Genomic DNA, 26629 nt, shown 5'->3' with positions numbered 1-26629 from the left:
GAAACTTTCAAACCTCCCAAAGATAACTTTACCCGGTAACTAAAGTTTCTTCTGAAACTTATTTAAAAAGCCACAAATTACCACTCGGAAAATCTTTAACCAACGTGACCTTTTAAGAGGCGTTTTTACTACCCCCCTCTTCCAATGTATCTTCATCCTCCAGCAAAACATGTTATCAGAGAACAACAGCATAGAACAGATGTTTTTAAAGGTAACCACTAGGACGGGCACAGGCCACGTGGGCTCCGGCGGGGGTTGATCCTAGCAGTTTTTAGCTCCAGAATATTCCGAGGCCTCTGCGCATGCGCAGACCTAACCCATTAGTGTGCATTCAGAGGCCACAAAGAAGAAACAGAAATTAAGGCAAACTAGAGAAAAGGAAAAAGACTTTTAAAGTGCTTAGCTTCAGTGGCCGACACATTTCACATGTAGTTGCTAACTAAATGAAACTAAAATTTACAACTGCTGCTTTAAATAAACTGGTCTTCTACCCAGACAGAAACGTATGCCTGTCTTGGCCCCACAACTAACGAGGAGAGGAGGCTGAGAACCACAGCGTGTTGCAACATTACAACAAAGATCAAGCTCATTGCCTGAACTGCTGAGTTATCTACCCAGTTATTATTATTACATCTTGGGTATCCTCAACAGGCCAGGATTACATTTCTCCCTTGAACTGCACGGATCTGAGCAGCACACTTTTGGTTTTACAGAGTCTCCCCAATAAATAAACATTCAATAAATACGGTGCTGTTATTCATCTCCAGGAAGTGGCCTGATATAGACGGGTCTTCTTAGGCGTACCTGGGGTCTCACTGTTGGCAGTGCGGGTGGCCTGAAGGTCACAGCCCGGACTACCTCCTCTCCTGCCATGGTGGCCAAGGGGGGCGGGTTCTGGGGCATGCCAGGAGGTTGGCATAGGTTGGGGGAGTATGTGTGCAATGTGTGTGAGATAGAAAGTTAATCAACTGCTTATACTTTGTAGTTACATTTTGGGGAGCATAACAAGGATACATGGATTTAGTGTTATTGAAGGGAGAAGTGTGTTCCCATTTCAGAGATGGAGTGACCGAGGCTTAGACAACATAAGCTTTGCAAACAACATTCTGTAGCAAGTCCATGGCGACAGAGAAGTCGGAACAAGGCTAGGATCTGAGTGGGACTGGGAATTGCCCGAAGAGTTGACGCCAGTCCGTGTTGAGTATACAGGACTAGATGGGCCGACCATTTGACACAAGTAAGAATCCAACTGCTATGCTAGTTCCTTCAACAGAAGATGTTTAAAGGGGAACACAATGCAAGATGGCCGGATGCACAACACAGAAGCCCAAAGCTGCTCTCAACTTTCAGTCTGAGACAAAGAAGAAGGTGACGCACCAAGTTCAAGGGAATTCCTCTGGAACCAGTGACCCGGAGGGGAAGAGATAGCAATGTATAGATGTTACAGCATATATATTGCAGGTCTTGTAGCTATGTGTCTTAGTATAAAAGAAGGGGGGGGAATCAACTTCCAAGTGATCAAACAAGAAAAGAAAATTCATATTGGCATATACGTTTCTCAGGAAAAGGGAGAAGTACTCTGAGCAGAAATGTTGCAAGCCCTAAAACAAATGGAAAAAGCTGCACATCTGTTTCTTTCACCTGCTTGTCCCTTACAAGACCCCCAAGAGCCCATGAGCCAAATGTTCTTTTGAATCGTAGTTTTGCTTCTCATTGTGTCAATGCCTTTTTTCTTCCTTTCTTTTTAGCTCCCACAGCTCAAGGAACAACCAAACGGGCTATAATCCAAAGTAGAATGTTAAATGTTAAATCTCATGTCCCCAAAATTGAATTATTGTACTCAATTCACTTGAAATCTACAGTGGCCTTTCAGTCTTCCTGCGCATAAGATCCTCTTCTCATATTGCACTAAATAATATAAGCCCCCCCCCCCCCAATAGGCATCTTTCAGTCTCAAGAGACTATGGTAACATGCTCTGAATCGAGGAGTGTCCTCTCCAGAGCATGAAGCCCGGGTAAAGTAATATGGAGGATAGGCTGTTACCCAAGCAGCAGATCCCCCCTCTCCACATTGCTGAAATGGTCCAATGGAAAGGCAAGAGCCAATACAACTGGTTCCAGCAACGTCGCAGGAGTTGGCAGAACGACACAAACTGCCTTCGGGACTCAAGCTCCAGATTTTGCCCCTAGGTTAACTTCTGAAGCCTTTTCCATGAGTGGATATAGCCACCAGGCAGTGGAGGTTTGAAATCGGAGTTTTCCTTCTCCTAGATGCGCTGCCTTCCATGGCTGACGAGCCCCACCTACCCAAAATAATATAAGCATTGATTAAATTAAAGAAAGTGTTTACATGCAACACAAAAAAGATAACGGTGATTGGAAAAGTTACTAAATCATTTCTTGATGGCACATTCAGATTCAAGATTATCTAAAGCACTGATGGTGAACCTTTTTGGGCCTGAGTGTCCAAACTGAAAACAAACAAACAAACTTAGTGGGTGGCAGCAGAAGCTGAAGTGGCGGCGGAAGGGGGAATCCCAAGCATGGAGGTGCCTTGAGACCCCACTACAGATCAGCCACCAGCACCAGCTGCTTCGGATCCTGGCCCGCCGCCTGTTGAAGCGCCAGCACCGTGCCTGCAGCCTCTTCCTCAGGTTTGGCTGGGGGGGGGGAGGGAAGCGATCCGGCGACTTATGGCTCGCATGTCCTCAGAGAAGGCTCTGCGTGCCCACTGTGGGACACGTGCCATAGGTTCGCCAGCGCTGATCTAAAGTAATTACTCTACCGATGCCATTCAGTACAGAAAAATCTGATGAGGAGAGTGCAGCATTGTTAAGTACCATTTATTTTTAAAAATTACAATTTGGCCTCTCATTCATAATTTGAATCAATCTGGATTAGCTAGAGATGACGGTAACCTGAAATATTTCATTCAGTTCCTTACTGTAAATTATCTTCAAAGGACTGTGTCTAGGAGGCTCCGATCCATCTCAACTTTTTGTCACGCTCAGACAAATGTGATCACAATTCGCTCCACATGCAGTGCTTGACACCATGTGCGTTTTCTGAGGGCCCCATGCCTCTCCCAGTCCCAACCCCAATAAGAGAAAAAAGATGAACTGTAATTTCTGGAAGCGCTTCCAGCATCTGACCAGGATCTTTCAGATTTGTTGGTTGTTCTGCTTTGTTTTGGAATGAATCTGTGCAGCCCTGTTGAAGAAATGGAGGGGCTGGGATTTAGCCTTAAAACCACCAGGCTTTGCCTGCCTCTAGGAAAAGAATGATCAGGACAGAAATATTTAAAGCTCTCTAAAGGTTTTCTTGACCATCTACCTCTGCGTCATGCCCCTCACGGAACGACAAAACGACAAAAACTGTAATTAGCTTCAAGTCCCCAATTTGACTTCAAATCCATCCTCCTTCACAGAGCTGTTTCAATTTTTTTATTTCTTAGAAATACATGCCCTTTGCCTTCAAGTCAGAAAAACAAGGCATTGTCCCTTCTTTTGCCTCGGAAATCTCAAAGTGGTTGCTTTTTTTAAAAAAAATGCCCTGGAGTTGTCCTAAAGTTACTAAACATGACTGCCTGTACCAATGAATTTGTTCCTCTCTGCTAAGCAAAGGGGCTAGAGACAGGACAGAAGAGAAGAGAAGAGAAGAGAAGAGAAGAGAAGAGAAGAGAAGAGAAGAGAAGAGGAGAGGAGAGGAGAGGAGAGGAGAGGAGAGGAGAGGAGAGGAGAGGAGAGGAGAGGAGAGGAGAGGAGAGGAGAGGAGAGGAGAGGAGAGAAGGAAGGAAGGAAGGAAGGAAGGAAGGAAGGAAGGAAGGAAGGAAGGAAGGAAGGAAGGAAGGAAGGAAGGAAGGAAGGAAGGAAGGAAGGAAGGAAGGAAGGAAGGAAGGAAGGAAGGAAGGAAGGAAGAGGGAGTACAACAGCAAGAAACAAACATTAGTCTGGAGGATTAAAGCTAGGCAGTCTCGCAGGTCAAAAATTCAGAGCAGTCCGATTTCAATTCATGAATGTCAGGGTTAAAAGATATGGCAAAGTGACCTGTCACAGAAACGATCACAGAGCTGACAGATCTGCCCTGGTAGAGAGACACTCTTCCTTCAACTTCCCGGTTCTCGTTTTCATTGCCACCTATCACCACAAATCTCTTAACAGTCATCAGATGTTATATAATCTTGCTTCCCCACGCTATCCATTGGTACTGACATATATATGAATGCTGACAGGACATTGTTGTAACAGGGTAGTTATTTTTTGTTCTCTTTAATGTATCAGGACTCCAATGGCTGCAGGAGTCTACAATTCTCCTTTTGATTGTCATTGTGCTTATTAACAGATACGTCTGCCTACAGCAAACAACCAATTAATTTTCTCATTTCCTACCTCCCTCTGCCCTCTTTTTTCCTATGAATCAAGTATGAATCCATTAAACAATTCCTTGGTAGAGGGCGTGCATCAGTTGGATTACATTACACAGGCAGCTGGATTTAAGTGAGGATATTGCCTGCCTGTGGGTTTTGTATTTTGTTCTGTCTCATTTGTTGGGGGACGCAGAATGAAGTAACTCTTGGTTTGACGCTACCATGAACTAACTTATGGCCAAATGCAATACTGTGAGACCCGAGGCGAGGCTATAGAAGCACTCGCCGGAGTGTCGTCCTCCCTTAAGAAGGAAAAGGAGACTCAAACGGAGACTACAACTCCCCGCGTTGTGGTCAGGCACCAGGGACTAGACACCCGTGAATTGGAACGGGGTTTGGTGAGACTCTCAGTGGCCACTCAGACAGGAATAGAAAAGGCGGGAATAAGGGAGAGGGAGAAACCGTTGGTAGAGGCGGGACATGGGGATATAAAAGGGGAATGAGACGCCATACCCGGGGGCTGGGAATTGATATAGGTCGAGGATCCCTGGACAGGGAGATGTGAGAAAGTGAGAGTGCCTCGGGAAGAGGCTGATTATAGGTGAAGAAGGGGTTTACCTCCCAAGCCGTCGTATTGGGGGGAATCTGAAGCCAAAGAGTGGCAGAGACGTTTAAGAGAAGAGAAGGAAGCGGTGGAAAGGGAAGAACGTGAAAGGCAAGCATGGCGTCTGGAGAAGGCTCGCTCGAGGAGGTATTTACAGGACCTTGGGACCCCTAGGCCGAGGGAGTCGACCCCTTTGACCAGGAGGGAAGAGACGAGGAGACATTACCCTTGATTGAAGTGGACATTGACAGCAGAGAACAGGTTGAGACTAACCCCTTCACCAAGGGACCCTGGGATGATCCCAGTTATAACCCCTTTCTACAAGATTTGTGGACACCCTCGTTTGACCCGTTGGTGCCCAGAGAAAAGAACACTGACAAGTTTAATGTTGATACTTCTTTGTTTGATGTTCCAATAAATCCTAATTCTTTTTTTCAAAAAACTGAGCACCCTGTGTTTGTGTCCAACCAGCCTGAGGTTACACTTGAACCTTCACAAATACCCATGTATAGATGCATTTTTGCACCTTGAGTCTTGAAAAACGAGAATTCCTCCTCTGAAGCTAAAATGATGGAGGAAGAGAATTCTTCCACTGAAAGGTACCAATAGTAGCTTGTCCATTCGGACAACTGCAGAGGTGACCACCTAAGGCGCGGGCTACTGCCAGCCATCATCCTAATGCCACCTACCTCCTTATTAAACGCAGCGGATGTGTGTGTGTGTGTGTGTGTGTGTGTGTGTGTGTGTGTGTGTGTGTGTGTGAGAGAGAGTGAGTGTGAGAGTGAGAGAGAGAGAGAGAGAGAGAGAGAGAGAGAGAGAGAGAGAGAAGGCTGGATGCCCACATTTATGTGCGCTTGTGAAAGAGAATGCCTCTGTGTCTGTGTATGAATACCCACTTCTGCCCACCGCTTGCTGTTGCTTCCCCTCCTACAGATGTTACAAAGGATTAAAACATACATGTACACGCCACTGCCACTTCTGATCTGTGCACTCTCCCAGAGCTGCTTCTGTACATACGCAGCAGCCATCAGGATTCTAAAACAGGCACACATGCGTAATGTCTACGTAGCTTGACCTCAGTATACAAAAGGAGTAAAGAGACCCAGTGGAGCTATTCTCGCACATCTACTGCAGCATTTATTGTCAGGGCTCAGGAATCTATAGCCCTTCCCACGCAGTTGGACTGCAACACTCCTCAGCTGTAGCCACACCAGGTAATGTAGGGGGATTGTGGGTGCTTCAGTCCAAAAGCATGGCATGGGGCCCATGTTCTCCACCCTAACTATACAGCTGCCAGATAGAGGAAAGAAGGCACAATTAGGAATTCTTACATTCCTGCTCACCCCTCACAATGCCCCAAATATTTCAGTTACCCAGTGATGGCACAGAACCAAAGCTGAATGTTGTTCCTACCCTGATATGACTGAGGACAGGCTTCAGGTCATCAAGGTAGTATTCTTCAATTGCATGGGGCTTGCCTTCCACTTCGAACACATAGGCTGGACAGAGTCTGTTGCGAACCGGAATGGCAAAATACTTGGCAAACTCTTGGCAGTTGATGGTTGCAGACATCAGAATTACCTTTCAAAAAGAAAAGCAGACGAGCTTGAGAAAACACAAAGCTAGAATGACTTACCATTAATGCTACTTAGAACAGTGACATCCCTTTAAAAAGCTCACAACTATTCTATGATCGGTGGGAAAACACACATTTAAAAGTGGGGAGATGAGTCTGGGGCTAGAAACATGGTTCCGGGACCCCCAGGATTTACCAACTACTAACCTAATGGAGAGAGGCATAGCAACATGAACGAGGAAGGAGGAGCCAGGTCACACTCCCCTTATATCCTCTCTACTCTTTGGGGTCTATTTAGACGCACTCTGTTTTCATGAAAACAAGATAAACATGTTACATAAATCATGTTTTGGCCTTTGTTCGTATGAAAGAAAGCCACAGCTTATGAACCATGATTACAGGCAGTCGAATTTACCCACATATCGAAGGCTGAGGGTTTAAATATTTATAGTTATTAAAACAAATTAAAACCAACCTGGATCCCAGTTGGTTTCCTATGAATGATTTTTCTGAAGGGGAGTGAGCAGGAAAAAAAATGATAAAACGCCTTGGGAGCAATGTACCTATAAAGCTTCCTTGCATAAAATTATGGTCATTTCTTATTTAGATTAGCTTAAGCATCCTTCAGTCTCAAGAGACTATGGTAATGTGCTCTGAATAGAGGATTGGGAACAGTGTCTAGTGTGGCTGAGGAGGCCAATTCGAGAGTGACAATTCCTTTTGCACTGAAGACAAATCCAATCTGTCCCCTATCCAGCTCCCTGATTTTGCTGGTTTTGGGACTGCCTCTTTGTCTCGGCCTGCTGGACAAGGGTCTCTTCAAATTGGGAGAGTCCAAGATGCACCGCCTGCCTCCAGGCTGAACACTCAGATGTCAAAGTTTCCCATCTGTTGAGGTCCATTTCTTATTTATAAATACTGTACAAAATATCTAGAAATCAGTACAGAGTTGCTTAAAAATGTTTTACCTGCTGGTACTACACAATCAACTGAGTGTAAACATAGCAACCAAGGTGCATTCTTACCATGCTTGGACCACAAAATACCTACGGATGTCTTCTGAATTAAATTTTATCTAGCCATACCCACTAGAGTGTCAGCATCCTTTACGTATTGAACACAGTATGGCAAAGTTACTTTTCTGGATGGTAACTCCCAAATTCTCCAAAGCTGGCCATGCGAGCTAGAAGATTTTGGGAGTTGTTGTAAAAAAATTAATTCTGCAATGTTCTGACGTAAACTGCTTGAAATCAGTGGTGCCATAAGGCCTGTTTCCTCATAGTCAGCATTTCATTTTTTTCAGCTGGGAACATACACAAGGAATTTTTCACCACGTATACTAAAGTTAATATTCACAAAGTAGACTGAGGGTAGCTCGGTGGTTTAGGTATCTGGCCGTGGAGCCAGAAGTTTGGAGTTTGATTCCACACTGTGCTTCCTGTGAGTAGAGCCAGCCTATGTGGCCTTAGAAAGCTCCCAGGGCACCCCTGTAAGAAGGGAAAGGTAAATCACTTCTGAGTATTCTCTACTTGGAAAACTCTAAAAAGGTCACCATAAGTCAGAATTGAGTTGACAACACATGTTGTTGGTGATTATAATACAGTGGTGCTGCGCTTAACGATTACCTCGTTAAATGACTAATCCGCTTTATGATGTTTAGATAGGGAAAATTCGCTTGACTATCGGTTCCCTGCTTTGGAAACCAATTTTTCGCTGGACGATGATTCTAAAACAGTTGATCGGCGGCTCTAAAATGGCCGCCCACTGTGCAAAATGACTCCCCGCTGTGCTGTAAAGCGAAATTCTTCGCTTTACAGGCATCAGAAAATGTCCTCCCTATGGAGGATCTTCGCAAAACAAGCAGGTATTTAGCCCATTGGAACGCACTGAATGGTTTTCAATGCATTTCAATGGTTTTTTTTAATTCGCTTGATGACGATTTCGCTTAACACCGATTTCAACAGAATGGATTATCGTCGTTAAGCGAGGCACCACTGTACCAAGGTTTCCAATCCCTGAGGATCTTTTTATCTTTATAATATTGTTAATAGCAAAGTTCTGAGATCGACTATTTTTATAGACAGGATAGTCACATTTGAAAACACAGCAACTTTATGACAAACGCCACTGGCGGACTGAAGCTACGCTCCAGGGAAATTTATTAATGCCAGGGGAAATGGCACTCACAGCTGTACAATGCTGAAGCTGAAACACTCCTCCACGGATGTGCAGAGATTGCTTCAGGCCAATCACAGCAGCATTTCCTTGAATGCTTGAAACAGACTTGATTCAGCTGTGATGTCCTTTTCAGCAGGAGGAAGAATGGTGGTTGGAAGCAGGGGGCAGTGACAAAAGTAGAGAGCAAGGACGAGGAAGAAGTGGGGATGGCAAGCAAAAAAAAAAGGCCAAGAAAGTTTTGATTATTTTAAAGATAACCAGATTTCTCAGGACATTACTGTTCAACTCCCTGGAAACAACACAATATGCCAAATTAATGTGTCCTTTAGTGTAAAAAAAAAAGTCTACTTGGCAAAGGAGAATGTTCCAAGCCAACCTGGAATCTTTACAACCAAAGACCAAATTATAATATTGCTTTTCAATTTTATTGCATTTAATACCCTCCCTAAAACATATGAAGGTGTTTTGTATTAGATCAAACCACTATCCATCCAGCTGAAAACTGTCACTAGCGGTTCCCCAATATTATACCCTCCCAATTTGTGGGTTGTAACATTCAATCAATAACTGGGGTGACGAGAACTGCAACCCAGAATGTATCTCATTGGAGAGGCCACTCTATACTGACTAGCAATGTCTCTCCAAAGTGAACCAGGAAACTTCTAGAGTGGTACCTTGACTTACAAACATCCCTATTTATGAACATTTTGACTTACAAACAGTTCCGGTTACAACATTTTGCTTCAACTTGCAAACGGAGCTTCCACTTACAAACAGAAACAGGCAGGGGAAAAAGGCGGGCAATTCAGATTTCTAACTGTAGGTGGCAACGAGGCTGCTTTGTACTTTCACTTTGGGCAGTTAGAGAGTGTGTCATTGTTGTCGGAGGCTTGGGGCTGCCTCCTTCTGCTTTGGAGTGAGCTCTGTGTGCGTGTGTGTCTGCAGGGAAGTAAGCTGCTGTTTTCTCCTTTTAAAAAACTGTTCTGGGTCGGTTTTGGCTGAGGCACGTATGTTTCTGTGCTGTGTTGTTGGTGGCTTTGCTGTTTATTTTTGGAATTATTTTTCTTCTTCTTAAACCTCAGCAATGGAGGTGGCTTTAGTGTTTGTTTTTGGAAGTTTTTTTCTTCTTCTTAAACCTCAGCAACAGAGCGCCTTCCGACTGGGCCTGGTGTGTTCTTTTCTCTCTTTTTTGGTGATTTTTTCCCCTTCGGCTGGAACGGTTTTCAATGCATTCCTAAGGGAAATGGTGCTTCGACTTGCGAACATTTTGGATTAAGAACACCATTCCAATACGGATTAAGTTCGTAAGTCGAGGCACAACTGTACTTGCAAGCAAAGCCATTTCAAGACAAAAGCTACCTTGAAGTAAGGTAGTAGGGCACCAACTCATTCAGTGCATGAGCTCCACTTTACTTGGAAGACATGTGCTGTAACAAACAACAACCAGGTTTAGGCTGGGTATTAGGAAATACTTCTTGACTGTTAGAGCAGTACAACAATGGAACCAGTGACCTCGGGAGGTTGTGAACACTCCAACACTGGAGGCATTCAAGATAAAACTGGACAGCCATCTGTCAGATCTGCTTTTATTTGGATTCCTGCACTAAGCAGGGGATTGGACTCTATGGCCTTATACGCAGGGCTCTTCCAACTCAATTATTCTATGATTCTATGAACACTGCTTCCCCATCATGCTATTTCCCCCTATACCCCATCCCACTGATTCTTTTTTTATTCCATAAAGTGTCAAACACAGTATAGGTCTGTCCTCTTTCAGTAGGAAGTAGTTTAAGATGGTCTTTACTGATAAATATCTGTTTACTACATTTCTATCCATTCTCTCTCTCTCTCTCTCTCTCTCTCTCTCTCTCTCTCTCTCTCTCTCTCTCTGTGTGTGTGTGTGTGTGTGTGTGTGTGTGTGTGTGTGTGTGTGTGTGTGTGTGTAAGTGAGTAGGGGGGGAGAGAGAGAGAGCAACGTATTCCACAAGTTCTTTATACAACTGTTTTTCGTCTCTGCATGGTTACCATCAAATTTTATGCCGCCGCCACCACCATGAAAGTCCCAAAAGCTATTATGTGGAGCATCTACCATCATGCTAGGAAAAAGCTAACACATCTTCTACTATGTGAATATTGAGCTTTGCGCTTATAGTACTGAATTACAATAACCCAGTCTCATATTTTCACAAAGGAGCTAATTAATAGCTTGAATTTACCTTGACAAATCTTGAATTAGTGTGCAGCAGTTTACGAATGACCAGCAATAAAAAATCCATTTCTTTGGTACGCTCATGCACCTTTAAAAAAATCAAAATATGACAAACTACAAATTAGTTTGCTTCACATTGTATTGAACTGTCACATTAATATTCCAGATCTAACCACTCCCATACAAAGTTCCTACCACATTTTCTTTCCTTGGGATAGCAAAGCTGCAGAAAAAGAAAGAATGCATTTAACTACAAGGAATAAGAGGGCTGAAAGACGGCAGAAACCTTAAATTCCTCCCTCTAACTATGCACTGTCTACACTGAGCTACTGACTCAGAAAGGGACTACTGTAGAATGATGAGATCTATGCAGGTAATCCTGTCCAGTTCATCATACGGCCATTCAAGAAATAAAATGAAGTAACAAATGAGAAGCCTGGGAAGGAAAGAAAAGTTACACAAATCAGAGGTATTCGTGAAGGCTTTCACGGCTGGGATCTAATGGTTGTTGTGGGTTTTTCGGGCTCTTCGGCCGTGTTCTCAAGGTTGTTCTTCCTAACGTTTCGCCAGTCTCTGTGGCCGGCATCTTCAGAGTGCTCTCCTCTGAAGAGCGCTGTCCTCTGAAGATGCCAGCCACAGAGATTGGCGAAACGTTAGGAAGAACAACCTTCAGAACACAGCCAAAGTGCCCGAAAAACCCACAACAACCAACAAATAGGAGGTATTGTAGTTTTATAACTTCAAAAAGATTTAAGGAGAAATGTTGTTAACTCCTGACTGCCTTCTGTTGCCATAACCATGACAGACAATAAGAAGCTACTTTATCTTGTATCAGCTGATTGGTCAGTCTTGCCAATGCTGTCTACACTAAAGACAGGGAACAATGGCTCTCCAGATCTTGTTAGAGGCGAACTCTCACCAGCTCTAGTTAAAATGGTCAAAGGTCAGAAATCATGACTTGGAGTCCAGCAATGTCTGGAGGGATAGAAGGACTTAATTGTGTGACATTTAATGAAGCATGTAGAGCAGGACTGAGCAAAGTCGTTACAGGAGACACAGGAACACAAACGTGCCCCCCCAGCTGCAACCTCCAATGTTTTTTAAATCCTATAATTAAAGGCTCCCCTCTTGGGTGTTGGATGGCAATTTTGCCTGGCTTTGTCTCACCCAATTTATTTTAGTGTGTATGTGACCCAAAGTCAATTCTGGGTTGTTGTTTTTTTTTGGTGGGGGGGAGCACTCCTCTTTGGCCTGAAAACAGAGCAAGAGAGCCAAAAGAGAGCAAATATATAAAAGACCGTGTTTGTGTTGCAGAAATTCAATATTGGATGCCACTGGCACAAAGAATTCCACCACTCTTTACACCTACATTAGGCAGATGTTGCTTGCACTAATTGCTCTGCTACCAGTTGTGCAACTTGTAGCTGAATAACATCAGGTCCTGCAGCTGGTCCACTAGCATAGCAAAACATCTGTGTTATTACACTAGCTTCCATTTGCACTTTTATTAAAACTACTGTCTTCCCACTTCAAGATTTGTTGTGTTACCATTTCTTTCACTTTAGCCAAAATAAGGCCAACAGCACACAAAAAAAGTGCTTAAGAAAGATCAGAGCTTCTAGAACTGTCAGCCTTCATACAACTACAGAGCTTACACAGACACACGTGGTTTGGATTCTGTCTCTATAAAACTGATCGGTACAGGGGGGGAAATGCAGGAAGGGATAAGCATTTAAATAGATGTGGTGAAAAATCTCTTCTGCCAATGTATGGCATTTTACTTCTCTCCAGAACTGTGAAAACGACTAAGAGATCCAAAGTGTGTAACACCTAGTCTCAAAAATAATGTAGCTTTAAATTGATCGGGAATTCAGAGTTTCTTGTTCTATGAATGCATGGGTTTAAAACACACCCACTATTGCACCTAGATTTTCATAATTACAATGGAGAAAGCAAGTTCTTAAATTCTTCAGGGCAAAGTGAAGAGAACGTAAGACCGTAAGAAGAGCCCTGCTGGATGAGGCCAAGGGCCCCTCTAGTCCAGCTTCCTGGATCTCACAGTGGCCCCACCAGATGCCTCAGGGAGCACTCGAGACAACTAAATACATGTATCCTGATGCCTTTCCCCTGCATCTGGCATTTGGAAGTACCCTCCCTTTAAGCCTGGAGATTATACATCCCCATCATGGCTTGTAACCTGTGATGGACTTTTCCTCCAGAAATCTGTTCTATGCCCTTTTCAAGGCATCTAGGCCAGATGCCATCACCACATCCTGTGGCAATGAGTTCCACAGACCAACAAGAGCCAGCTCCAAGATAAAAACAATCCTTAGGGGAAGAATACAGAATGCCCTAAGAACAAAAAAAGGATTAAAAAAAAAAGAGCTCTCTTGTCTCCCCCAATACTCCATCCTCTGAGTGATCATTCAGATGTCTACAGCAAGCCCTTAAGCAGGACAAGAGCACGAGAGGAACCGCTTGCTTTGATTCCCCGGTAACTGACACACAGGCATACTACCTACAATACTGGAGGTTATAGAAAGCAAACATGACTAGTTGCCACAGATAACCTTGTATTCCATGAAATGTTTATGCCTGGCAAACAATACTGGGAGGCAATAGCTGGGAATAGCACCGATGCACCACACAGGGTCAGGGGACTGAGGGCCAAACTACTAAATCCATCCATGTTCCAGAGATGTGATCCAACTAGACCTCTGTGCAAAAAAAAGATCAATCAGCAAACAAAGTAAGATAATTTGCAAACTGGAAGGATGTTAAAACTTTCTGCTTTGGCAATCTTATGTTCTCAGCACTCAATAGGTTACTTGGCCTGAGTCTAGCCACCACTTCAATTTAACATTACAGTGGGGTCTCGACTTACGAACAACCCTACTTGCGAACAATTCAACTTACGAACCCACCCTAAGAACCACCTTCCAATACAGATTAAGTTCGTAAGTCGAGACCCCACTGTAGATTGTTCCAGGAGTGTTGGGAAAAATCACCGACAGGTGGACCCAAGTGCATGATACTAACTGGAATTCCAGACCAATCTTTTTTTTCTAAGGGAGTGTGGTTCCTACAGCAGGCATCAGTTATGGTTTCTAAAAGCAACATGAACAATACAATGACACAACTCAATATGCTGATTTTCCCCGTCCAACACTTATTTACTTACTTACTGCTCCCATTAGTGTCACGGCACTACTCTGGGCGGTTCACAGTAAAATTCACAATCAAAATAATACAGTATAATAAAACCATATAGCAAACTAGGATGTGAAAACGAAAGGCACCAAAGCAATAATGAAACTAAAAATAAAATGAAAATAAAAATAGCAGCAAGTTTGACATACATGTGTCACATTTTTTTAAATTCAGTAATGATTAATGAAATGTGTTAAGCCTGTTCTACTAGTGTTCCAACCTCTGACTCAGAAGTAAGTCCCATCTAGTGGAATGCATTTATTAGATAAGCAGGCCAGGGACTGAAGTACTAATAGTGTTGCCTCGCAAGACGAGCGCCCTGTTTAACGGCGAAATCACATCACAATGAACTTTTTGTGATTGCAAAAGTGATCGCTTTACGATGTTTTAAATGGGCTTTTTCGCTTTGCGATGATCGGTTCCCTGCTTCGGGAGCCAATTCTCGCAAAACGACGGTTTTTGGGCAGCTGATCGGCAGCTTCAAAATGGCTGCCGGGTACAAAAATTGGCTCCCCGCTCTTTTCTGGGACAGATTCCTCGCTGCACGGGCAGTGAAAATGGCCACGCTATGGAGGATCTTCGCTGGACGGTGAGTTTCAAGCCCACAGGAACGCATTAATCGGGTTTTAATGTGTTTCTGGGTTTTTTAATTTCACATTACGACGTTTTCATTCTACAGCAATTTCGCTGGAATGAATTAATGTCGTAATGCGAGGCACCACTGTACAACGGTCAGTATGCTATTATTGTAGCACACCATCATTAAGTCAAATGGATTTAATCAGAGGAGCAAATTGCTCCTAATCAAAAAATCCATGCTTTTATTTAGTACACCAGGTATGCAGTGAGGAATGCGAGAATTGACAGCTTAACTAGTGGGAGTTCTCCACTGCAATGTATGCCCTTTGACTGATGCTAGGGTAAGTAATAGGATTCTAGCCAGTATTTTCTTTTACCAAACTTACTTCATCTATGAAGATATGGGTGAATTCTGAGAGGCTTTTGGCTTGAACCATTTTCTGAAGGAGAAGCCCAGTTGTCATATAAATCAGTCTTGTGTCGCTTGAGGCAACTTTTTCCAAACCAATCTAAAAACATTATTAAACAAAACACACTTCACTTCAAACATGTTGAGAAGACACTGAGAAAACTATGGACATAACATGACATTCTTATTCCCACAATCCAAACAATTAATAAACAAGCAAGTTGTTTTTTAATTATGTATTTTATTTTAATGATGTATTTTAATGATGTATTTTAATGATGCAATTTTTTTAAAAAAAACAACAGCCTGCCTTTCTATTAACAGTGCCATATAGAAGAGGGACTAGTCTGGGAGATTCTTTAAAATAATTGTCCACTGCTTCTTACCCGACTCGTATCAAATAAGCTGTTATAGCCGGGGGGGTGGGGAGGCGGAATGCATGCAATGTAAAATTAGGGTCTTTTCTTAAAAGTTCTAAAATTGCCCTGTGAAATTACAGAAATAACAGCATCTACAAACCATTACTACGGTACTTAATTCATCTCAACATACTCTACCTGGTAACCCACAAGTTCTCCTAGGGGCCATGACCGCTGTTTGCTAATCCACTTTGCAATGCTGCTGGCACCAATTTTCCTAGGCTGGGTAACAACGATGTTGCAGTACATCGAACGTTGCGCATAGTGATCCAAGACATACTGAGGAAGCTGAGTACTTTTGCCACTGCCGGTAGAGCCACGCACAACTACTACCGAGTTGCACTCTATCAAGGAAAGGATCTGCATGAAAGAAACATTAAAAAAACTAAATCAAAACCGCAAGCTACGACGCATTAGAAGAATGACAAAACAAAATCTTTAGAAGTTCTCCATTTGGCACATTTGATCTTCCCCCTTTTTTTTCCAACATATACCGCCGTTTTGAGGCATAACAGCCTTTTTAAAGAAACCTGACATAAACAGGAAGCTACTTTTGGTTTTTCTAAAAAGGATACTGTGTGCAGTGGTGCCTCGCATAGCGATCGCTCCATATAGCGATGAAATCGCTTTGCGATGGACTTTTTGCAATTGCAAGAGCGATCGCTTTGCGATGGTCCCAATGGGGAAAATTCGCTTTGAGATGATCGTGGGGAAGCAATCATTGCAAAGCCCCCATTCTCACACAGCTGAGCGGCGGTTTCCAAATGGCCGTCGCAAAACAAAATGGCTGCCCGCTGTTTTGCCTCGCTTTAAAGGCGCTGAAAATGGCCACCCCTATGGAGGATCTTCGCTTTAAGGTTAGTTTTTAGCCCATAGGAACGCATTGAAGGGGTTTCAATGCCTTTCTATGGGCTTTGTAAAATTGCTCAGCGATGAAATCGCTTAGCATTGATTTTTACTGCACGGATTAACATCGCTAAGCGAGGAACCACTGTACTTCAAACAGGCCTCTGCATCACAGCTAAATGGACAGAAATTCAGTTCTGACAGGGCTTGAGGGATGTAGAGTGGATCAAGGACCAGACTGCAGATTCCGGGCTCCAGTTGGCTCATCCCACTCATTCATTTCCTTCTGTCTCTTCTACTCTGTAAGGTGCTCGGGGTTCGTTGCACTTGTTTGTTATAAATTCCCATATACATACAACATATCACAGACGTGAGTACACCCCCCCTCACATTTCATAAATATTGTAGTATATCTTTGTGCTGGGGGGCTATATTTCTGTGTTCTGAATGGGTCTTGCAGTGTGGATTTAAAATCTGTAATGTAAATTGTAATATTAAATTAAAATTAAATGTGAAAATTAGACTGTAATTTTAAAATGTAAATTTTATTTATTTATTTTTGCATTCTGCGGCTCCTAGGGTTTGTGTACTCTGATCTCTCTTTTGTTTTAAAATGTGTGGGTTTAAAATGTGACTCCAAAGTCTTTTTGTTTTAAAATCATGGTGTAAAATGGGGTTTATATTCAAGTCTCCCCCCCAATTGTCTTCTCTATCTGTGCTATCTTTTTGTCCTGAAGGGGTCTGTTTGCTGGAACAAGGTGTTGGTGGGTGGGTTTAAAATGTGTTTTGTTTTTAATGGTGTTTGGTTTTAAAATGTCCTGTGTTCAAAAGGTGCTTGGTTTGGTTTAAAAGGTGCTTGGTTTGGTTTAAAATATGTTTTGTTTAAAAGGTGCTTCATTTGGTTTAAAATGTGCTTGGTTTAAAAAGTGTTTGGTTTAAAAGGTGTTTTGTTTACAAGGTGTTTTATAGTCCAAACTCTCTCCCCACCCCCTTGTCTTCTCTTTCTCTTCTCTCTTTTTGTGCTTAACAGCACAAACCTTTGTCTGAGGGGTCTGTGTGCCCCAGTGATGACCTTCTTTCTTTTTTCCCCATTGTCTTTCCCTCCCTCCCTACTTTTCTGCCCTTTTTTAAACCTAAATCATCTTAAGTTAAAAGAAGAAAAATTTCCCCCTAGTGGTAGAGGACAGATTAACCGGTTTTGCATTAGTTCATATGGGAACGAACGCTTCAACTTGCAACCGGTGCCTCTACATACAACCAAAAAACAGCCAGAACAGATTAAACAGGCTTCAATGCATTTCAATGGGAAATGCTGACTCGACTTATGACCATTTTGACTTACAACCATCTTCTGGAACGGACTATGGTCGTAAGTTGAGGCACCACTATATATAGCTTGTATAAACAGTGTAAATGTGCTATCCCCTCAAAATAACGCAACACACAGCCATTACTGTCTAAACCACAGGCAATAAAAGCGAGTTAAACCCCTAAGTGACAATGTCCAAATTGGGCACAAAGTGTCAACATATTGTGTAGCCACCATTATTTTACAGCAGTGCCTTAGCTCTCTTGGGCATAGAATTCACCAGAGCTTCTCAGGTTGCCACTGGAGTCCTCTTCCATTCCTCCATGATGACATCTCGGAGCTGGTGGATGTTAGAGACCTTGTGCACCTCCACCTTCCATTTTAGGATGCCCCACAGACACTCAATAGGTTTTAGGTCTGGAGACATGCTTGGTCAGTCCATCACCTTTACCCTTAGCTTCTTTAGCAAGGTAGTGGTTGTTCTGGAGGTGTGTTTGGGCTCGTTATCATGTTGGAATACTGCCCTGAGACGCAGTCTCCATAGGGAGGGGATCATGCTTTGCTTCAGTATGTCACAGCACATGTTGCCATTCATGGTTCCCTCAATGAACTATAGCTCCCCAGTGCTGGCAGCACTCATGCAGCCCCAGACCATGACACTCCCACCACTATGCTTGACTGTAGGCACGACACACTTGTCACCTGGTTGCCACCACACACGCTTGACACCATCTGAACCAAATAAGTTTATCTTGGTCTCATCGGACCACAAGACATGGTTCCGGAAATCCACGTCCTTAGTCTGCTTGTCTGCAGAAAACTGTATGCGGACTTTCTTGTGCATCATCTTTAGAAGAGGCTTCCTTCTGGGACGACAGCCGTGGAGACCAATTTGATGCAGTGTGTATCACACAGTCTGAGCACTGACAGGCTGACCCCACCCCCACCACCTCTGCAGCAATGCTGGCAGCACTCCTTCCTACATCTATTTCCCAAAGCCAACCTCTGGATATGACACTGAGCATGGGCACTCAACTTCTTTGGTTGACCATGGCGGGGCCTTTTCTGTGTGGAACCTGCCCTGTTAAACCACTGTATGGTCTTGGCCACCGTGCTGAAGCTCAGTTTCAGGGTTTTGGCCTATATCTTCTTATAGGCTAGGCCATCTTTATGTAGAGCAACAATGCGTTTTTTTCAGATCCTCAGATAGTTCATGACCATGAGGTGCCATGTGGAACATCCAGTGACCAGTCTGAGAGAGTGAGCGATAACACCTACTCCCCCTTCACACCTGAGACTTGTGACACTAACAGGTCTCATGACACCAGGGAGGGAAAATGGCTACTTGGGCCCAATTTGGACATTGTCGCTTAGGGGTGTACCTGTCAGGATTTGTTCCAAATAAGTGAATGTCGCGACTGCCACCTCCTCCTACGTCACCACAAGAGATGACAGGTCACGATCCTTCACACACACACACACACACAACTTCGCTGCCACCAACCACACATAAACCTGACACTTCAGACTTAGTATGGATTTCAAAATAAAAATGATGATTTATTGAATACAAAAATAAAATGGAAATCACTGAGTAAATGAATCACTTGTCACAGTATATTTCTCAGACCTTAACCCTGCACAGTTCTTGGTTACTTAACACTCAATTACTCAATTACCTAACCTATATCTAACCCTGTCTACAGATCTTCTTTCAAGCCCTCTCTCAACCCTCTATCTATCTCTCTAACTCTCCAACTCTCACACTATATCTCTCTTCTTTGCACTCCCCCCTTATATACAAAAACTCCACCCCTTTAAGACCCACCTCCTGCCCTGCCATAGGCTAGGAAACTCCAGCCTTAGCCAAGACAGGCAGGTGACGTCATGGCACACGTCACAGTGAACAAGGGGTTAAATTTAATATTGTAGAGTGAATGTAAAATGGATGACAAATGCAAAGTCATGTCTGTAAGAGTCAATATAAAATGGATGACTGATGGCATGCAGCTGGAACAAACTTGTGTTAGTTAACCATGTTCAGCTGCATTCTCTATAGTGATAGGCTGCTCTTACTATATAAGCAGAGAAGAGGGAACAACACATTGCCACACAGTAGTGAGTCTGGTGGTCTTTACTTTTTAAAATGTCTATGTTGCTCTAAGAGCTTTATGCACAAGTTATGTATATAATTACCATAGTCTTTCAAGACTGAAGGATGCCTAAAAACAATGTATATAATGCCATGTACAGTATATATGTCTGATCTATGCTGATATATGAAGTCTGAATACATTATGTTATAAGTTCTTAACAAACTCTCTCAGTGTTTTTTCCTAATCCCTCCACGTCTTTATTCTGCTTATTAAAAGGGAGGATTTGAAGCTGCCTGATAAGGGACTCTGTTTAACCTGTTATCTTGGGCTCCAAGGTTTGTTTTCATCAACAGAGTGCTTTTGGTTTTTCAATATCCAAACGCTGACTCCAAGCTTCTGAAGAGACAAATGCCACATCTGTTCTTGGAGCTGGCACCCAGCCAACTGTACCCACTTTTGTTGCCAGCAGTTTAGACATTAATGGCTGTGTGTTGTATTATTTTGAGGGGACAACACATTTACACTGTTATACAAGCTGTATACTCACTGCTTTATATTGTAGCCAAGTGTCATTTCTTCAGTGTTGTCACATGAAAAGATATACTAAAATATTTATGAAATGTGGGGGCTGTACTCACTTCTGTGATGTACTGTAGATCAGGGGTCCCCAACCCCCGGTCTGCGGGCTTCTTGGAACTGGGCTGCGGAGACAGATCTCCACCCACCCACATGGTGGGTGTGTCGTGCTTACGGGTGTGTGTGTCGCACTAGAGGGACACACCCCTCTGCGAGTGTGGCACACCCACCCGCGAGCATGGGGTGCCTCCGCCCCCCATGCACAGATCCTGCATCCCCCAACCGGTCTGCAGACCCAAAAAAGTTGGGGACCACTGCTATAGATGGTACTATATTTTGAAATTATTATTACTGTTACTAGGGGCACTACTAATAATTTTTTGCAATAATCAACAACACATATAGACAACCCTGAGAAAGAAGACAGCTGAAGTTTGTGAAGAAGGAAGACTGTAATGGATAGGATCATTTATGTATAGTGGTGCCTCGCTTAATGGGCGCCCCGTTTAACGCCGAATCCGCATAGCGATGGCTTTTTTGTGATCGATTTTGCGATCGCATTGTGATGTTGCCTATGGGGAAAAATCACTTTGCGATTTTTCCCCATAGCCCCATTTCCCCCCAGCAGACCGGTGGGGGCTTGGGAAGGACCGCGGAGGAGGGCTTCCCCGCGGTCCTCGCAAAGCCCTAGCCAGCATTTTCCCCCAGCTGAGCGGTGGGAGCTTCCGAAGCCACCACCGCTCAGTTGGGTGAAAATGCTGGCTAGGGCTTTGGGAGGACCGCGGGGGAGCCTTCCCCGCGGTCCTCCCAAAGGCCCCATTTTCGCACAGCTGATCGGTGGTTCCAAAATGGCGGCCCGCTGTGTTGACTCACTTTAGAGGCACTGAAAATGGCCGCCCCTATGGAGGATCTTCGCATAACGGTGAGTTCCCCCCCATAGGAATGCATTAAACAGGGTTTAATGCGTTCCTATGGGGTTTTTTGCCCATATAGCGACGAATTATCTGGAACAGATTATCGTCGTTATGCGGGGCACCACTGTATTAAAAAACCAAAAATTTAACTACAACTGATACTCATAGCAAATGAACAACCAAAGGTTTGACTAGTAGACAGAACAGAAACCATCACACTGATGTTTTACAAAGCCACAGATTAACAAATCAACAGCATTTACCTCTTCCTTGTATCTTGATATGGGCAAATCAGGATATTTGTAATCGCCAAGAGACACACAAGTCACAGGACTGTATTCATGCTGAGTTGGTCGAGATGGTGCTGAAGTTTAAAAGACCGAAAACAGAGTTTAATAAATTTTTACCCTCACAAATAACAACACCCACATTTTTAGCATAAGACGATAAAAATGATAAATCAGTCTTTGTACTCTGCAGGTTGATCTGCACTACACAGTTGTATCAGTAGAATAATGCTTTAATTGTTTCTATTTATCTATTTATTTATTTATTTATTTGGTTTTTATATTGCCCATCTAGATGGATCTACTCTGGGTGGTTTACAGTCCAAAAAAGCAATAAAATTAAAATCATCAATAAAAAGACTAAAACAAGCCAAAAACCAGGGGAAGAAATTACATAATGGCAAGAGGGAAGGCCTGCCTGAAGAGACAGATATTCAGTTTACTCTTTAAAACTCCTAGTGAGGGAGCCAGGCAGATCTCAGAGGGGAGGATGTTCCAAAGGCTAGGGGCCACCACCAAGAAGGCCCAGTGTCTAGTTTTTTCCTTCCAGGACTTTCTCGGAATTAAGCCCCTCAGCCGCCCAGTCTGGCAAGAATGAGTGACATGGGTAGAACTAGGTGGAAGAAGGCACTCTTGACAGATGTCGAGGTCCTAAACTGCTTATGACTTTATATGTAATCATTAGTACCTTGAAATCAATGCAGAATCTAATGGGTAACCAGTGTAAGGCAGCCAGAGTGGGGGGAAATCTGTTATTTTTTCATACCAGTTAGTAATCTGGCCGCCGTGTTCTGGACCATCTGAAGTTTCCGCATCATAACAATGAATTGTTATGGTTCCATCCTAAGGAATGCTGAGACTCGGGAGTCTGGTGGCTACTTATAATTCTCTTATTTTAGGGCAGTGGTTTTTAACCTTTTTGAAAGAAACGCCCCCTTGAGCCATTGAGGAAGTTATCACCGCCCCCCTCCCCACGGTGATGATATCTTTCTTATTTATTTATTTATTTATTTATTTATTTATTTATTTATTTATTTATTTATTTATTTATGACACTTAAATCCAATGACCCCTGAAAAAAAATTCAATTCTAAGAAAATGAAATGCCCCAAAAACATTTAATGATTTAGTTGCAAGCGAATTTTAAGTCGCAAAAAGAAATATAAAAAGGGCATGAAAACAAACCACAATGCAGGAACTAAAAATTTCAAGACGAAAACTCTGAAACTAAATTAAGATTGGAGGAAAATATATATTCATGCACACTGTAAAAAGACTGCAGCCATCTTAACAGGTTTGGTTTGCTCCAGGGCCCCCCTACCGCCCCCCTTCTGCTCCAGCGCCCCCACACCGCCCCTTTTAATTCTATCGCCCCCCTGAAAAATGAAATAGCCCCCTGGGGGGCATTATCGCCCACATTAAGAACCACTGTTTTAGGGAAGTGCACCAGCACTCTCTAGAAGAGCATTCTAAGTATTTCTCTCAACTACAAGTCCCAGAATTCCATAAAATGTAGCAATCATCGTGGCCAAATTGATCTAACAGTATTGGGCAGGAAACTCCTTCATCTCAAAAACCAGTATACAGCCAGATCACTTTAATGCTGAAGAAACTGAAACTGTTCCAAGATTTTATATGGCTCGGTTCAATCATCAACTGAAATAGACGGTGCAGCCAAGTGATCAAAAGTAGACTGAGACGCAAAAGAACAGCAAAAAGGGAATTTAAAAAGATCATCAAGTGTCAGGAGGTGTCACTGAACACCTTACACTTCAGCTTAGAGATTATCCACACTATCATATTCCTCGTTATTAAGTATGGATGTGAAGAAAGCCAAAGGGGGGGCAAAATCTGATCCACTTGAAGTATGTTGCTGGAGGACGGGTTTTGTAGATACTATTGACTGCCAAGAAAAACAAGTGGGTCATGGATCAAATCAAGCCTGAACTCTTCCTAGAAGCAAACATGACTAAACTGAGGCTTAGTGTACTTTGAGCATATTATGAGAAGACAAGTCTTGTTGGAAAAGACAATAAAGGAGGCAGGAAAAGAGGAAGACTAAATATGAGATGGACTGGTTGCCTAAAGAAAGCCACAGCCTGGCATTTGCAATAGCTGAGCAAGCCTGATAACAACTGGACCTTCTGGAGGATCACCACAGATCAAAAGCAACTTGATGGCACTTAACATTAGCTTTATGAACTGAACTTACACTAGCCTGTTTTTCAGGCCATTTTTATTTACTATTTGTTTTTCAGTTCTTTTCTATCTACCAAGAAATCCGTCTGTCTACCTACCTACTGGAGGTGACGTTAAATAACTAACTTTTTAAAAATGGGAGAATCATCATTCCATGTTTACTTGCCTCATTCCCGATACAACCCCAAAGCTGCAGGACATCAAGTTCAGCCTAACCTAGGAGAAGACCATTTATCTCCCTGATGTCTTTGTGGATTAAAACTCCCACTGTCTCTGACCTCTGACGATGCTAGCTAGAAGTGACGATATTACATCCAAAACATCCAGAAGGTAACAAGCTGCCTACCACTGGGAATTTACTCAAGACTGTATTCCTTCTGATCCACCTATTTTATGAGTTTGAGCATGCAGATCCCATGATCTCAACACCAACTTTTTTCTTCTCCTCTTCATGTACAGATCTCAAAACGTTGCCATATTTTTGTGCACGACTGAATGGTCCACTAAAGATAGTGCCTGCCCAAGGATTTTGATGATGACGACTGATCTCACACATTTATAAATTGCCCCCTGTACCTTATAGGGCCCATAATATAGCTACTTGAGGAACTAATACAAATCAAATCAAATAATGAAACACAAAATAGCAACCAACACACATGGACACTTATCAGACCATTACAGCAAACTTAAAATTAATGCACCGAAAGAGCAAGACTGCTGATGCCACCTATATTTGAAGTGCAATAAAGAGAGTCCCAATCTAAACTACTTAGAGAAGGAGTACAATTACTGTATAGGGTGCCACGATGGGAAAGGCCCTGTCTTAAATCTTCACCTACTTAGCTTCTTCCAGCCAAATGATTCCAGACAGCAGGGGTCAGTGAAAGGCCTCTTGCCAACATTGATAATACTGGGCTCAGCTTAAGAAAAGTGGCAGTCAAAAATAATCTGGAGAAGGTTTCAAAAAAGTGCTGAGAAAGAGCAACTGCAAAAGCAAACAAGAGCGATAGAAGTAACACCAAAAAATACTCCTTGAAATGTTTGAAAAGCCTAAGGGAACAAGGCCTGTAGAAACAAAGACGATCTGAAGAGGGTTGCAACCACTTCCCAGTGTCTGAAGGGCGGCAAGGCATTGTTATGAAGGCAGAGATAATCTTTTTAACAGAAGAACTAACATTATTTTCGGCACTATCCTTCCTGACCTTGAAATCTTAGATGCTGGAGGACCATGACTACCAGCACACTCCACTGTGCTAGTCTCGTGGAATGGGAGCTGTTGTCCAATGTGTGTGAGAAAATTAGACATGATAAGAGTAGCAAAATCAGTACATTGGTCATTATTGCAAAAAAAGGTAACTTGCCAGCCTCCATAAACCCATGGGAACATCAGGCAGAGAGGGCGTCAGAAAATGACAAAGTCAAGATCCTGTGGCATTTCTGGACCAAAACTGAAAGACACCTTGAACGTAACACATTAGACACAGTAGCACAAAGATCATTGACACTGCAATTGTCAGGGGATGCCAGAGCTGAAAATAATGAATTGGAAAAACTAACAAAATACAGATGTCTGGAAATCGAAGCATCTCGCTTGTGGATGAAACACACTTCCATGGTCCCCATAGTCACTGGAGTTTTGGGAACAATACCAAGAAATTTCACACAGTACTACAAGCAGCTGCAGATCTCAGAAATCACACCTTCACAGCTACAAAAACAGCAATATTAGGGACAGGATACATACTGCACCAATATTTAACAGATACTTAGGTGTTTGGTTATAACTTGTGTTTGTTATATAATACCAGTCAATGTTTTTAGAATTTTGATTGGCTGTGCCTGGTGTTTTTGAAAAAGAAGACAAGGAGAAGGAGAAGCCATTAAGTGATTACCCTTTTCAGGTTTTCTAGGTAAACAGAACTCAAGAGGACTGATTATATTTACCATTCCCTTCTTTTGGGGCTGCCCTAAGACAGTACACCTTGGCCAAGTCCACACAGGCTGGCCTTTCTCCCAAAAGCCTGGGCTCTGCCATCTGGCACCCAACTCACTGAGCCCTGCAGGCACCTGAAAACTAGCCACCAGAGGGACCTGCCAAGCATCAAAGCCCACCTGCCTGTAACTGCTCCCATATGGTATCTTGTGCCCATTATACATGACTGTTTAACCAGGACCAATCAAAAACTGAATTATGGCTGACCATAACTGGAAGCTTCCTTCATAGAACATGAAGATATAAAATCTCTCTTTTTTCCCCCCTCTATACCGGTGGTGAAACAAAAGTAGATCAGGATCTACTGGTCTGTGGGTTAACTGCAGTAGATCAGCCATGATTTCAGACATTTAAAAGAGCAACAACTTTCTCTCTCTCTCTCTCTCTCTCTAAATAAGGCAGCTCACTCGATATAAGAAATGAAACGCAGGAACAAAACTTGGAACAGATTTTTGTATCAAGACGAGAGCTGTGAACTCAGTTCTTGCAGTGTAAAAAAATAATACAGTACAGGCTTCAATGCACCCAACACACAGTGGCCTTTCATGTTAAGCTCGTACACACATTTCTAAGCTGCCTTTTGGCACTTCAGCTGAGACAGTGGATCTGGGGTTTCTGGGGAGGGGAAGCAAAGAAGAGCTCACAAATAAACGTTTTCCCATCACTGGGCCTCTACATCACACGGGGAAAGAGATCATAATTTGGACCACTTGGAGAGTAGTCCAGTGTGCCTGATTTCCCAGTGGTCACACAACTCATGGGGAAATGCACCCTGTTTGATCTTGATCTACAGTGGTGCCTCTTGACAAGGATAATTCATTCCGTTGAAATCGCTGTTAAGCAAAATCCTCATCAA

At 43.0% G+C, this 26629-nt stretch overlaps 1 protein-coding gene across 1 annotated transcript in view; it reads right to left on the bottom strand.

Annotated features, from left to right (window-relative positions):
- The window catches only part of TDRD9 (tudor domain containing 9), a 144531-nt gene that overhangs the window by 74949 nt on the left and 42953 nt on the right, over positions 1-26629 (bottom strand). The window contains exons 3-7 of the mRNA XM_072986726.2: positions 21555-21655; positions 15689-15910; positions 15109-15231; positions 10941-11021; positions 6384-6551 (exon numbers count right to left, since the gene is read on the bottom strand). Of these exons, the coding sequence (XP_072842827.2) occupies positions 6384-6551; positions 10941-11021; positions 15109-15231; positions 15689-15910; positions 21555-21655 (695 nt within the window). The remainder of the gene's footprint in view (positions 1-6383; positions 6552-10940; positions 11022-15108; positions 15232-15688; positions 15911-21554; positions 21656-26629) is intronic.

This window comes from Pogona vitticeps, chromosome 1 (assembly GCF_051106095.1).
Source record: "Pogona vitticeps strain Pit_001003342236 chromosome 1, PviZW2.1, whole genome shotgun sequence".
NCBI lineage: Eukaryota > Metazoa > Chordata > Lepidosauria > Squamata > Agamidae > Pogona > Pogona vitticeps.
Note: the sequence above shows the minus strand (reverse complement) of the source record. Positions and strands in the feature narration are given on the sequence as shown.